This window comes from Scardinius erythrophthalmus (assembly GCF_964197995.2).
Source record: "Scardinius erythrophthalmus genome assembly, chromosome: 8".
In the NCBI taxonomy this organism is placed as follows: domain Eukaryota; kingdom Metazoa; phylum Chordata; class Actinopteri; order Cypriniformes; family Leuciscidae; genus Scardinius; species Scardinius erythrophthalmus.
Genome location: NC_138228.1, coordinates 9,307,205 through 9,323,265, shown reverse-complemented (window position 1 = coordinate 9,323,265; position 16,061 = coordinate 9,307,205). Strand labels below are relative to the sequence as shown.

Sequence of the window (16,061 nt, the reverse complement as noted above, 5' to 3'; positions counted from 1 at the left end):
TATTGGTCATTGACCCATATGTAAATTTTTACACCTATGAGCTGATGTTATTGGCTCATTTGCTCCAGAGTGCAGTCCTGCTATTGACTGCTCAAGATCTCATGCAATGTGAAATTATCATTACTTTCTGCAACCAGTAACCCCCCTCCCCTCCTCCCCTCCTCAGGACATGTGGCAGCTTCAACACGAATAAATCAACAACTCATTAAAATTCTGCACTTGTATCCAGCTTTAATTTTCACATAGGATGCTAAATGCCAAACCAGAAAGGAGTAAGATTTCATATGTATGTTTTTATCTCTTTTTTAAAAATATGCAGAAAACTGAACATGCTCACAGATCACTTGCACATTACTCTGATTTTTAACTCGCAACCACAGTCTGAGCAAACACAGAACGGGCTCAAAAGCTTCAAAAGCAAATAGAAGCTTCATATCGCAATACTAACACAATATCAACCATGGGTTTCAAAATAGATTATTTATAAATAGCAGCTAATAAAAAGCTTTCTAGGCTCACAAAATGGAAATGACTTTTTAGGCAACACCAAATGAAGGTGTTCACACCATGTCGTAATTACTACTGATTCCTATTGTATGCAATTAATTGCTATTCTGACTTGTAAAAAGCAGTCACGTGATTGCAGAACTCGTAATTACAAGACTCTTCATTTTCTGAGAGATCTGCTGCACCACGTGACCTCTGCAGATTTATTTTGAAGTTAAAGGGTTAGTTCACCCCAAAATGAAAATTCTGTCATTAATTACTCACCCTCATGTTGTTCCAAACCCGTAAGACTTTGGTTCATCTTAGGAACACAAATGAAGATCTTTTTGAAGAAATCTGAAAATTTGGACTAAACCGCTCAATTCATATGGATTAGTTCTACGATCTCTTTATTAACTTTTTGAAGCCTCAAAGTGGTAGTTGTATCAATGGAGGGACAGAAAGCTCTCAGATTTCATCAAAAAGATCTTCATTTGTGTTCCGAAGATGAACGAAAGTCTTAGGGGTTTGGAACGACATGAGAGTAATTACCGACAGAATTATGACAGAACTATCCCTTTAATAGTGCAGGAGAAACATATCACTCAGAATCCGAGGACGTGAAAAGCTCGAAGTACAGAAACACGTGTTATCATCTCTTATTTACGGTAATTACGACATGGCATGAATGCAGCATCAGTCTGCAGAGGAAATCCACTCCTGGCACAGAAACAAGACCGCAGCAATCCACAATTGCGAAGCATCATGGGAAAGAGACAAGCATTGTCTAAAAACTCTTAGGTTAAGCAATATAGGTTTGTTCTTTCAAATGTCTCTTTACACTAATGATATAAAGAATTGCAAACCCAAAAACATACGCAGAATATATCAGAAATTAAACTGTAGTCTGCCTGGCTCATATTCATTTCAAATGATTCTGAAAACGGTGCATTCTTCTCCAGAGCAACAACAAAACACTTCACTAAAATAGCAACATAGGGTTCACATTTCAACTAAAAATGACTTACAAAGTCATGACACAGTCAGAAAATGATGTATTATAACAGATAATCACACCAATGTTGAGTATTAAATGTCTCTGCATAAATATGAGGCAAAAATAGCGCTTGCTAAACAACAAAGTGCTTTGAGAATACTCTCCAGCTCCACGGATCTCCTCCAGGAAGGATGTGTTCTGTTTATGGATGATTTATGGTTACAACTGTCTGCTTGCTTCAACAGAAAACATCGTCTCTGTTCTGTGTGAAAGCTGTTCCTTGCGCTCCACATAAAAAGATGAATAACTGCACCTGACAAATGGATGCGTGACTCTGCTCGTCTTCCACGAGGTTGTAAGAGGGGTCTAAGAAGCTCAGACGAGCCGCTGGGCACACAGAATCGGATCTGTTTACTTGGGCAGGAACAAATGGCGAGGCATTACATCTCCACGTACTATGGAATTCATCCAGCGATGGCAAATGTCTTGTGTTGGCTGTGGGAAAACACAAATGTGTCATGAAGCTTTGGGCCTTATTGTTGGACGAAAGCATTTTAAATGGATCTTATGCCCCATGGCATCCTGAATGTTTTTATGGGAAAGCGTCTGTGCTTTAAAAGCAGGATGGAGTTTGTTTGTTTCTCATTCTGCTCTGCTGTGCTTGAAGACACAAAGTGGGCAAAAACGTTTTGTGTTGAGAGGACACATCCTGAAGCTAAGGCTGCACAACTAATTAAATTCAAGTCCAAATTGCGGTATGGCCTTGTGTGATTATTAAAATGCTGCAATTTAATTAAATATGTAGTTCGTAGTGTCAAAGTGAAGGAGCCTAAATGTTTTGTGTGCAGTCTTTTTTCACTCAGTTCACTTTTGGGTCAGCTGAAAGAATTCAGTTCTTTTAAAGATGACTTAAGTGTGAACATCCTTAAAGTTGCAACAGAAGTAGTGACATTTCATTTCTTCTGTATTGTGACGTACATCCAAGTGAAACAGATTATCGAAAAATGGAAAAATGTTGGTTGTTGATTGGACGAAGGCAGATCTGAATGCAATCTTGCAGTCGATTGGAAAAGTCCGGCATACATCAGCAAAGAGAAGTCTGTCATTTCGTCAGAGGATTGAGTTGTGACATTTTGATAGTCACTTTCACAAAAAAATTAACATACAGGAATCTTTCACAATAAGATGCATTTCATTCTGACTTTAAAGAGTAATTATTTATATTTGCAGCAGAATTTTTTTTTTGGCTTTTTTAGGCTATACTATGAAATGCATTGTATGGACTATAACTGAATAAAAAAAAAATCTAAATATCTTCTTTTAAGTAAGAAAGTCATACAGGTTTGGAACAACATGAGTAAGCTATCTCTTTAATCAAACCATAGACTACAATAGACTACACAACTTTTGCCAAGATTTGCAGTTTGGAAGAGTTAAACCTTGCTGAAAGTCATAGCCAATCTGCAGATTTTGGGCAGTTTGATTTCCCAGATTCCACATAGAATCCTTAGTATATGATAGGCTCAGACTGAAGGCTTTTTGCTTTAGATTATGATTCTATCCAGTCTATCAGAAGATAGAGCAATTATTGTTTTCATCTGTCATGTGTCCCCTAGCAATGAGGCGCATGTTTCTGCAGGACTTTTCTGTGTTCGGAACAACTTAGGATGACGCCTGTTAGTACATTCAAACAAGATCCCAATTTCAAGATCTGGTTTTGAAATGAACAACCAGGCTCTACTGATCAACCCTGCCACTTCAATGAATATGTATGTATGTATATATATATAAATATAGTGGAGTGATCTATACAATGCTGTGATTTAGCTCAGTGTCATTCTGTTCAGCTTCCCCCAGAGTGGATTGGACTTCACCGCAGGCTAACTGTGTCTGCTCTGTGTTGTTCATGTCAGCGATAATATCCTGAGTAGTATTAGCGCTTTCCTCCATTATTTTCCCATTATCATTAATCTTGCTCATGTCCACGTTCTCCACTGAAGGCATCTCCTTGTCTACTGAGGTTTTCAATTCATCTATGTTGCAGTTTTCAACTGCATGTTTGTTGATGCTTGGATCAATCTCATTTTTTACACCATCGCTAATTAGCTTGTCCATATTTTTCTTGTTCTCCATGCCTTGGTGTTGTTTCTGCTCAGGAGTGACTGAACCGATTTTTTTAGGTGTGTCTCTGGTGCCGTTGGTGTTGCTGCAAAGTCGGGGGTCTCTTCCTAGGCTGCATCCGCTCTGGAGCATGGAGAGTGTTCGCTGGTGCACGTCTTCCCTATGGCAGCGGTACAGCCCGCGGAAGGCCAATCGAAACTTCTGCGACATCAGGTTGTAAACGACAGGGTTGATCGCGCTGTTGGCGTAAATGCAGATCCTGCAGAAGAGCAGGAACCAGGCGTCCAGGTATGGCGTGCTCACAAAGGAGTTAATGAGAACCAGGGTCCTGTACGGCATCCACAGCAGGGCGAAGAGCACAACCACCACTGCCAGCATCTTAGTGACCTGAAGAAGCGAGAAATTATAAAAGTGGTTCTTTGAAGTTGCTATATATAATCGCATATACAGCAGTGTAATTAAGTTCAAAGTTCAAACGTGAGCTCTTAAAGGGATAGTTCACCCAAAAATTAAAATTCTACCATCATTTACTCACCCTCAGGTTGTTCCAAACCTGTATGAATTTCATTCTTCGGCTGAACACAAACACAGATATTTTGGAGAATGTTGGTAACCAAACAGTTGATGGGGCCCATTGACTTCCATAGTATTTTTTTCCATATGGAAGTCACTAGGGTCTATCAACTGTTTGATTTCCCATATTCTTCAAAATATCTTCTTTAGAGTTCAGCAGAAGAAAGAAATTCATGCAGGTTTGGAAAAACTTGAGGGTGAGTAAATGATGACAGAATTCATAAGATTTGAGTTATCAGGAGGTATTAAAGGGATAGTTCACCCAAAAATGTGACCTATCCCTTTAATACCTTATGATCATTCAAAGCTTATAAACTCAGAGGACTCCCTTTCCAGTATTTCTAACAATATAGTCAAGCATGTTCCTCGTGGTCACATATTGTACTTTTTTTTTTTCACAAGTTGTTTTTCATGCCATTAACAGGAAGTTGTTAATAGTGTGAACAGATTTAACCTTAGTCTTTTGAATAGTTTATTTTAATGATATGAATCTTGAATATGTTATTTTAATAAGTTGTGTTCGTATAACAAGATAAAAATCTTGACATTTGACAGACAAAATGCAGAAAGAGAATAATTATAGGAACGTTTCAGCCATTTTTATTCTTTTCTATTTATTGTTTTCTATTCTTTTTACACTACTGTTCAAAAGTTTGAAGTCAGAAAATAAATGCTTCTTTTGAACTTTCTATATGGTTTCCACAACGGACGATAATCAGTACAACTGTTTTCATGGCTGAAAATAAGCACCAAATTCTTAAGCACCAAATCAGCATATTAGAATGATTTCTGAAGGATCGTGTGACACTGAATACTGGAGTAATGATGCTGAAAATTCATTATATTTAAAAATATATATTTCACATAATTACTCTTTTTGTGCATTTATTCAAATAAATGCTGCTTTGGTAGCATTAGACTTGTAACATATAAAGTATAACATAAAGATACATATTAATATATTTTTTAATAAATGTTACGTTTTAGGACAGAAAAACAAGCTACAACCAATAATTAATTAAGCTAGCTATAATGTTACTCATAAACATGTCATAACTTGTAAATTCATAAACATGTCAACTGGATAACAGTGGCCTACTGTAATCTATAAACAATTTTCAACTCTTCAAAACATGCGCCTAAACTGTCATGTTCATAATTTTTACAACACGTCAATGTTAGCTAGATAATGTTACCATGGTAATGTTACACATTTAAATTAGCAGGATTCGCAGCAACAATGTTCAGTAGATCAAAAGAAAACATATGTTTGCGCTTTCAATGCAGGAAAACACACAATGAAAATAATGCATAATAACGATGTATTTTCATGTCTTCATACAGAATACTTAGAGATATTATTTAGAGAAAATATACAAACAGGTTTGAATTACATTTTAAAATCAATTCATCCTTATCTTCTAGAGCTCAAAAAGAAACAATTACATTATTGTTCATGGCATGAAAACAGAGGGATCGGTAGAGAGAATGAGCTAGAGAGAGAGACAACGAGACGCAGTCAAACATCAGTCAAACATAATCTTTATGTCAGTGACTGTTAACAGGCAGACACTTTGAGAAGGATGGAAATATATCCACACCATGTTTTGACTGTCAAAGAAAACAAAGCAGTCCTCCCCTAGTGCCTCCTTAGTTCATGCGACAAATAAATCCCCAAATTCCTCCCATTAACATTCACAGGGAGTCCTCTGGGGTTGGAGCGTACTCATTGTCTCACGCTGGAGACAGACAACCGGTGACGGAGACCTTCAATAATAATGACAAAATTGTCTGCACAACAAAGCATCTAATTGAAGCTGTGTGAGGCTGGGAGGAGCTCCTTTAATTAACAAAGCAGGAGATAATGACTGCATGACTGGCAGTGACAATTTGAATATGTATTTGGAATATCTGGTTATTGTGATTGCTTATCAATGGAAAACAAGGTCTTAACACAGCACAAACAAAGCCAGCTGCTACTCATGATTAGGTTAAATAAAGGGGAGCCTCTACTGTAGTGATGACTTTATCAGATTCATAGGAGAGATAACTTCAGTCAACCACAGCGGTGGCACGGGCATCTTGAATCGTATTGAACTTTATGAAATGTGCAGATGAAGTGATCAAAGGGCTGGAGGTGCGGCGTACAAAAGCGAAAGAAAGGGAGCCGCTCTTATAACCTCAAAGAGCATAATCTCTAGGAGTATTAAGCATACTTGAGTGAACATCACAAATCATATTATGCAAATGTTCCACTCGAGTGGGGCCCTCTTGAATCTTCAAGATTTTGATCTGAGGCGCACGCGAGCATCTCCACACAAGTACACTCACTCACAGGGACACGTACACGGAAGGTCACCGAATGGTCTGAATTTTCAACTGTTTGACACTCCAACTCTGAAATATCATTAAAGTCTCTGGACTACAATAAGTATGTATATCTGATTATTATAGTTAACTAAAACAAAAAATGAATAAAAGCTAACTGAACTAAAATAAAAATAAAAATATATAAAAAACGGTACATTTATCTTATTTCAGCTAAAGTTGCCAATGCAGCATTTCTCATTTTCATTTAATTTAACTTGATGTACTAAAATAACTAAAAATAGAAATAAAAACCAAACATATTTACAACAGCAAATAACCAAAAATAACAATATATTATTCAAACTTTAACTAAATGAAAAGGATTTTTTAAAACTAATTCAGTGATGCTAAAATAAAACTGAGGGTAGTTGACAAATAACATGGAGATATAAGTATAAGTATAGCATGTCACACTGTAAATGCACTTGCGGTAAGGATAGGTGCACTTAAGGCCATGGAATTTCATGATAATATCCATTCTCCACTGTTTGACACTCCAAATGAAGTCTAAACTATCATTAAAGACTCTATATCTTGCTGGGTTATTATAGTCAACTAAAACTAAAACCATAAAAAAAAACAAAAAACATTTTCATTACTTGCATGCATAGATCATATCTGTAATGTCTATGATCTATCACAAAGCCCATTATTCCAGTGTCACAACATAGCTGTGGCTGATGCAGTGATGGTAATGTAGACCCAAAACTGTACCACGATGGCCCCTAATGCCTCTCTTCTGATGAGATAGATCCTAATGACCTGCTTTATGATGATATTGGCCATTATGTACCCTTTCACATAAAAAAAAGAGCTCAGATGTTTGGTCTGCATCTATATGAGTTTGTTTGCACAAAATAAGGTATATTATTGTGCCATATACAGGTTCCAGACACACAAAAATACTACATTTAGAAAACATTTAGTATAAATTCCATTTTAATGCTATCAGGAATAAGTGTTGCCAATGGTTCCAACATACAGTATCACCCAAACTGAGTTTTTCTTACGCTCAGTTCAAATGTACACTTGGACCTGATTCACAGCACAAAACTCTGCATCTTAAAGAAGAACTCCGGTCAATTTTAACATTGAGCTAATTTTTTTGTAAATTTGGAGTGCTGTCAGTACAGAGAACAACGACAAAAATCGGTGTTGCCTACACCGTGTTATCCTCTTTTTAATATTTGCACCCTGTTGACTTCAATGGGGCAAGTTTTAAACCTGCTTTTAGCCTCTTAACATCCTTGATGTGTCATTACAAGTGCCCAGCCATGTGAGTGATTCCTTCAGAGTGAACACGGGTGAATCTGACTGCAGTAGATGTGAAAGATATTAATAAAAATTATGTTATTTCAGTCAGCGCACATACCTGTATTTACATCCTGTTTTAAGTCAGAGTCCACAGTAGTCGATTGTCGAGTTCACGCCCATAGGTTTAGTACAAGCGGCAACATTCTAATCTGAAAAATGAAGCCTACCCGGAAGTGCGAAAAACTGCAATACATCGAAAATCCGCTAGAGGGAGGTCCCAAAAGGAAGCAAATGTCCATTGTCCATGTTAAAATGTCCGTTTTCACAGCATAAATTCATGTTTTTACAGGTTGGTCCCATGGACTTTTATTGTATTTTTCGATAGCTTCCGAGTGCCTGACAACTGTGAGGGGGGTGAATTTTTTTCTAACTCGTTAGTTTAGATCTATATTTAGATATAAAATGTATGACAAATAAGGGCGTGGTTAACTTTGATTGACAGCTTGATTGACAGCTGATAACGAGCATAGGCTGCGCCAAGGAGAATGACAACATAAGAAGCGCCATTTTTTAACACAGTTGAAATATAATACTACTGTTTCTGTATCATGTAATGTAGTTTTAAGAGTTTTCCAGGCGAGAATGTAGTTGTTTAAAGCTCAAATCTGTGGTTTATTTAAAGATTTATGAAAATTTTATCCAGATGTTAGATCCAGACGATCAGCGGACGCTCGGCGCTCATGTACCCCGCCTGGAACAGCCTTTCCTCGGCTAGTCGTTCTGTTTGCCGCTGACTCTGGCGTCTCTGTAGTGGTTAAACATGAGATATAATTCGTCTTGTCTATATCTAATGGGCGATTTTTGGTCTCGTGAATCTATAATTTTGTTCCCTGGGCAATCGTTTTGGCTGAGGGGAAGTTTCATAACTTTATTTACGCTATTTAACTTTACCGTTTTATGGTTAGACTAGAGCGCTGACTTTGTATGTTTGACTGAATTGTTTGCTTTATTTGTATAGCTTCTTGTACCTTTTACTTGTACTTTTATAATGGCTAATATTGATAAAACTGAAATTTAACAAAAAGAGACTGGGTTGAGTTTTGTCATTTTAAATTTTAATACAACGAAGATGATCTGTAATGTTATTTACTGCAAAATCTGTTGTTTAGTACAAATGCACATATTGCCTGGACCATATTAAAATGTTTAATATTTTTATATTATATTTAAATGAAAAGAGGCAGGGTTGTGTTTTATATTTTGTTTTTTTATAAATAGGCAAACGTTATATGCAGCGAATATAATCAATACGTGTTGCCTGAACCACATTTGTGTGGCTATAATGTTTAAGATTTCTTTAAATGAAAACGAAAAGAGTTAGAATGGTGTTTTAAAACATATTTCGTGGCCTAAAATATGAACAGAGATAACCGGAGTAGCAGAGCGAGCTGAGAGACGCGCGCTGCGTCCTTTACCCATATATGGATTGGCCAGAAGGTGGGCGGGGTTAGGATTTCCCAAGATTTTCTAAGATGGCGCCGCCCATACCCCCCATAAACGGCTTCAAAACCGTTCTTCAGAAAGTCTATTGGTGACGTCACAGACGCTTTGTCCATATTTTTTACAATCTATGGTTTAGTACCTATTGTTTAGTACCTATGATTACGCGCGTGAACTCGACAATCGACTACTTTGGACTTCGACCGAAAACAGGAAATAAATACAGGTATGTGCGCTGGCTGAAATAACATCATTTTTATTCATATCTTTCACATCTACTGCAGTCAGATTCACCCGTGTTCACTCTGAAGGAATCACTCACATGGCTGGTGCACTTGTAATGACACATCAAGGATGTTAAGAGGCTAAAAGCAGGTTTAAAACTTGCCCCATTGAAGTCAACAGGGTGCAAATTTTAAAAACAGGATAACACGGTGTAGGCAACACCGATTTTTGTCGTTGTTCTCTGTACTGACAGCACTCCAAATTTACAAAAAAATGAGCTCAATGTTAAAATTGACCAGAGTTCTCCTTTAAGTTAAGCATTGTCAAATAAACAACAAGTCAATAAATAGACTGGTGTACGTCTTGTAAAGAATCCACATCCCCGTAATGGTTTCTGGTTCATTTTGAATTGGACATGCTTAAAAATGACTCATGGTTCAGTTGTGAACTTAGTAACAGCTCCTAAAGATCTGGTTCAAACATCTGAGTCATGAGCGAATTCAAAGCAGTGAATTATTTTGACTGAATCATTAAAAAACAATTGTGGGATCATGTTGGAAACAAAGGCTTGCACTGTGTTGTTTGTTTTGCGTGCAGGAAACACTGCCATGCACTCTGTGTGATGATATTAAGATGGCCCCCAATGGCAACTAGGTTTTAAATGATTGTCTCCTTTATTATTATGCAAAATTAGGCACTTTGTCTTGTACAAATTAAAACGCAATCAAATAAAAAATAATAATTCTTGACTTGATTATCTAAATTTTGCCAATTAAATGTGTTAAACACTATTTCAAACTGCACCAGGAAACTATCAACACACTCTTCTTCCCACAAATTGACATTTAGTAGAGTGAAACATTCTTCTCAGAAAAAAAGAACTGACCTTTCAAAATACAAATATGAGATAATAATCATAAGGTACAGGAGAAGAGAACCGCCCCTTGTTTGGCCTCGACTGAAATCTCAGTGGATATTAAAATGCGGAATTGTCTAAAAACAAACTTATGCAGACACACACACACCTACCTGTTTCCGGGAAGAAAGCGCACTCTTTGGCCGTCCCTGACGACCTGCTTTTCCAGCATCCGCCGGTTCTTTGCAGCTCCTCCTGAGAGTGGGGGCGGTTATGGTGCCCGAGTCTGGTGGGTGGGGCAGAGGATTCAGGTAAAGGATTCGGGCGATGAGACCGTAAAGAGCGATGGCCAGAAGCAGTGGGATAACGTAGAAGATGGCGAAGTCGATAAGGTAAATGGGCAGATAGAGGTCTCTAGAGACGCGGTAGCCACACTGAACACGACCGTCAGGGTTCACCTGGATGTCCACCAGGAAGAGCCAGAGCATACAGTAGACACAGGTGAAAACCCACACCCCGGCAATGATGCGTTTGGCTCGGGATACCGTACAGACGGTATGAGCCCTCATTGGGTGACATATGGCGATGTATCTGTGGAACAAAGAGATAATAGTAATGTGTATTATTTAATGTTTAACCCTCTGATAGGCCTATTCCTCTTTTAGGGGTCACACTTGATCCTCGCTGGTCAAAGCAGACTGAAGACTAAGTTATGAAACGAATAATGTACTATATATAACACTATATTTTGTTTCAGTAATACTTATTCTTTAATATTTTTGTATTTTTACAAAATTTTAGTATTTTAGTAATCAAATACTTTAGTATTTAAAATCCAATGTATAGAAGGTGGATTTGGTGCTATCTAATGTAAGAAATAATGAAAGTTAAGTTGTAATACCATATAGTCTAACTATGGATTCCCTAGTTGCTTATAAGTGTATTTTCAGACATCATTTTTTTAGGTTTTACATTTGGATATATATTTAGACATTATCAAAGACTACTTCGTCATGGCTGATTGTAGATCCTCTGTAATTTCCCATTAATTTTCTTATGGCGGTCAAAGATCACAAGTGTGATTTTTATATAAGATTTATTTAGTTTTTTATAATCATGTCCATGGTTTTTTGTGTTCTTATAGCAAGTGCTACAAAAGTCACCAAGTTTAGTACAATTTTGATAAAGTAAAAAAAATAGTACAAACTTCATGAACTAAAACCACCAGAAGGTTAAATATTGATATTTAAAATAGTAAAAATCTTTCATGGCAAAAAGAGGAAAGAAATTAACTAGTCAATTTGTTTGTATACCCAGTGCATAAGTAATAAGCCACAAAGTCTATGAATATTCATTAGATTTCTAAGAGCACATATCATATTATCTTCTCCAAATCTTATTCAAAAGTATTTCATTCAGTTTTATGTAACTTCCTTTAATTTCAGGTCTTACCTCTCCACAGTGAAAGCTGTGATTGAACAGGAGGACGCATTAATGCCAAGGTACTGAAAGTAGGTGATGCCCAGGCACCCAGCATGCCCGTACACCCAGGTGGCCATCAGGCTCTCAGAGATGTTCGGCAGACCCGCGGCCACCAGAACCATCAGGTCCGCCACTGCCAGGCTCACCAGATAGCAGTTGGTGGGTGTACGCATGTGGCGTGTGGTAAGAACCACCAGCACGACCATGATGTTTCCCACTATGCCCACGCCACACACCAGCAGCACCAGGAACACAGACACAGTCTTATACTCCAAGGACTCGGACACAGCGTCCCCAGACCCCACCAGGGAGATGTTGGTGGGAGTGTCCATTCTGGAGCTCACATTTTCTGGCATGATTAGTCCTCTTGGTGTTAATATTTACATATAAGATGTGAAGGAACAGGCAGAAATCAAATTGGTGGAGGAGAAAGAAAGCAGAATAGAATCTGTTTGATATTCAAAACATTGAAGAAGGTATGAAAACTTTGTATATAAAAACTATCTATTCAGTTCCAGCTTTTATTGATGGTCTTTTCTCTTATTAAGTATCTTGTTTAATTTTCTTGGCTTCAACCACATAATGATGTTCCTCTGCTGACCGCAACTCATTATTTCTTCTGTGTTAATCTGTAACAGTATCCTTCCATTAAAAGCGTCACACTGGAAATAAAGTCAGCAGGGGAAAAGCATGTCTCAATCACTGTTAAAAGGATTTTATAGCCGTCCCTTAATTGCTAAATAACAGTCCATTTCATCTGGCACAAAAAGATAAGACTGAATGCAGAAGTACACCGAGTTGGAAGCATCGCATATTAAAATAACATGATGCAGACTAACACAGACGTCCTATTTGTTCTCTTTACAAATATTCCCATAACACTTGCTCTAGTAACGATTTTAGGAGACTTCCTCTGAACATTATTGAGACAGGATGAGAAGCTTTTAATTATTCAAATGAGACATTTTAAGTGGTGCACGACGATAAGTAGGGGAAATCACAGAAAGACTTGAAGCCACACACACACACACACACACACACACACACACACACACAGCTGCTGTGGCAAATGGCATGTTTAATAACCAAGGATCTTTAAAACAAATGCAACCTCTATATTGTTTTTATTCTGTGGATTGAATGATAAATGACATCAATAGCTACTTTTCAGTTTATATAGCACAAAAGACTGCAAATAATGGAAATCTCTGTTGAATGCTCATCATAATGCAAGAACACAATGTTTACCAAAAAATATTCTTTGATAACATATTTGAACATTAATTCTAGTCTGAAAATAGTGTTGTGAAATCCATTAAAGCCACTAAATGGTGCCAAAACATGGTGCGCATGCATAAGCTTTAAAAATCCAGACATCTGTTGCTCTTTTCAGCTGTCTCTTTGCCTTGTAAATAAGACTACACTGCCTCTCGGGGTTCCCTAATATATTGAGGTGGACACGATGTGAAAAGTAATTTAACTCAATCCCGACTTCCCAACCCTGCAAAACCCTGCTCGGACTTCATATCTTACTCTATTTCATATTCCATTATTACTGCTCTGGCAATGCAAATATGGACAAGAGCTCTGCGGTTTCCCGCTGTCTTTGCATGAATTAAGAAAATTAGGCTATATGATTTTCATATGAGGGACATGTTTGAAATTGAAGAAAAAAAATCTTTAGAAGATCAAATTAAATGTTAATAATAATTATATGTAAATAAAAAAAAAGAGTGGCTACATCTGGTTTTCAGTAAAAGCACTATATTATCCAACTGTCACATATATAAAGGAGAGCTCTTCCTTTTCTTTCTCTATGCTTGATTCAGAGATTTTCATTAATGGTGAGAGTCAGGCGTGCTGCTATGAAATGGGCTGTCATTCACATTTGTTTAGCTCTCCTAATTGACTGTATCACTACCAGAATCATAAATCAGTAGAATGTGCTCTAAGGCAAACAGCACAGCTGTGTCTCACAACCTAGTGAGCTATTACTAGACAGCGTTTTGGGGCGATACGGACTGGCTTAAAAAACGCTATGCCTAAACACGTTGTCTAGGTAGGGAGCTCACTAGGTTTAGGAAGGGTGAACATGATTTCACCAAGTAGCAAGAACATGTTCCTGAAGCAACATCTATGTTGATCCTGGAACAACATTCCAATCAACCAATCAGTTTTGAGGGACAAGTTTACAGTTAAAGTTTAGGCTTACAACCAGGGTTAGGTGTTTTTCGCCTATCATTTCCCTCTGATTTTAACTTATGGGTAGAGTTAGGTTAGAGTAGGAATATGGTTAGGACAAAATTTTCAGACAGGATTGTTGTTACAGGATCAACAAAATATGTTGATCCAGGAACATGTCCTACTTGGCAAAACGTAGGAAGCCTATATTTGTGCCTGAACAGGAAAGCAGATGTTTCATTAATCCTCTGAAAATAATCAGACTGACCGCGTGAAACCGAATAACTCAACACAATCTTTTAAGCAACGGTTATTTTGCAAAACAGTTCGGCTTGAATATAGCCAAATGTGAACTTGATTACGTGAAACCTGTAAATGTATTTTCAAAAATATGTATGATTTGCTTGTTCATATCGTAATAAATTAAAGGTTCACTACACATAGTATCTAATTAGGCTAGTAACATTAGTAATCATTAGCACCGCGGTCTTCTATCTGAACCGCTTTATATAGGACAGAAACATAGACTTGAACGAAACAAGAATTTCAGTATTGTAAAACATAGAGCCATATGTCTTAAAAAATGCAAACAATATAAGCTAAAAGTGCATTATATAAATATCATATAAATAAATTTGTCTTCAAAAAAATACTTTTAGCAACGGAGTTATGCAAAAAGAAAATCACTTAAAATTTACGTATTATGGAAACTGTCATCGATAACTTCTCAAGATAGGATAAAGCGTCTCTTACCAGACATCATTCTTGTAGTGTGGAATCAAAACAGCTCTCGTGCAGTGTCGGCTGTAAACCCCTGATGAAAAAACAAAATGCACTGATATGAAGTATTTGAAACGACGAGCAAATAATCTGATCTTGTAGAGAAGCGCTAGTAAATGCACTATTTTAACTGTAAGTCTTCTCAACTGTAAATCCCGTCATTACAATAGCGTCCCCTAGTGGAAGCAATAATAACTCGTGCGTGCATCGTGAGTGACACACTGTAGGCTTAAAGATGCACACAAATGTGTACCCCTAAGAAATGAATTGTACATTTGAAAAATGTTGAAACGATGTACACTCACATGATAACTTTGTGTGACTTTTTTCTACTTCTTCGTGATCCACATTTTGAGACTCTTTTCAATTATTTTTGGTGTATTCAGGTTGATTGGGACACTTTTTCCATGTCATCTCAATGGCAAAAAAAGTGCTCAAATCACCCTGGATTCACCCATTGTGTTGACACTGAGACACATTGGCAGGGTATGTCAATTCATTCTGGATTTTCCACAAAGTAAGCATTAATTGTACAAGTATCAAGCAAATAGCCTATAGGCCTATTATTTGAGTATTATTAGCTTAAGTATTAGTTGTCTTAAAGTCATAAAAAATGGAAGTTGCAATAATCTGTTCTTCCCCATCCACTTGTTAAGTTGTGCTGTAAGGAATACCATATCCAGGTCCAAGAGAAGTGAGAATTATATCTCTACAGCCATTTATGAGCCTATTAATTCATATTTAATATAAGGTAAGCTTAAAGGTGATCTCATGGTGTACACTGCTCATGGCATCCCGGACACCAATATTTTATAGATTAGATGAATCACTGTCTGGCCATCTGGGATTTTGGTATGGCGACAAATGTTAGGATCATGATTTTTCGGTAGTTTTAAAGGGTACTATACGGTTATCCGGACCACACCTGACCACACGTGACCACAACCGCTCTTGGTTGGTCGTAACCCCAGTGACGGGTAGGTTTAGGGGCGGGGTTGGGGTAGGTCATCACATGTGGTCCGGATAACTGTATAGTACCTTTTAAAGCACACCATGAGTGTATATTACTACCATTTGTTGTTTGCTTTTGGCATCTGATAGAGCGTTTGGACCCAGAAACAGTGACGTCAGACTTAAAGTCTTTTTTTTTGTTACTATTTTTGCTTTGAATATTTTAGCCTTTGTGTTATCTATAAGCTAGTGTGCTCCAAAACAATGACAAAATTCGCATTTAGA

At 37.3% G+C, this 16,061-nt stretch overlaps 1 protein-coding gene across 1 annotated transcript; it reads right to left on the bottom strand.

The window, feature by feature from the left end:
• Window positions 1-214: 214 nt before the first annotated feature.
• Window positions 215-14,916, bottom strand: trhr2 (thyrotropin releasing hormone receptor 2). The gene is made up of 4 exons (XM_081371756.1): window positions 14,799-14,916; window positions 11,835-12,230; window positions 10,556-10,973; window positions 215-3,991 (listed from the first exon to the last, which is right to left on the bottom strand). The coding sequence occupies exons 2-4, from the start codon at window positions 12,218-12,220 to the stop codon at window positions 3,290-3,292; spliced, it is 1,506 nt and encodes a 501-aa protein (XP_081227882.1). The 5' UTR covers window positions 12,221-12,230; window positions 14,799-14,916; the 3' UTR covers window positions 215-3,289.
• Window positions 14,917-16,061: the final 1,145 nt, after the last annotated feature.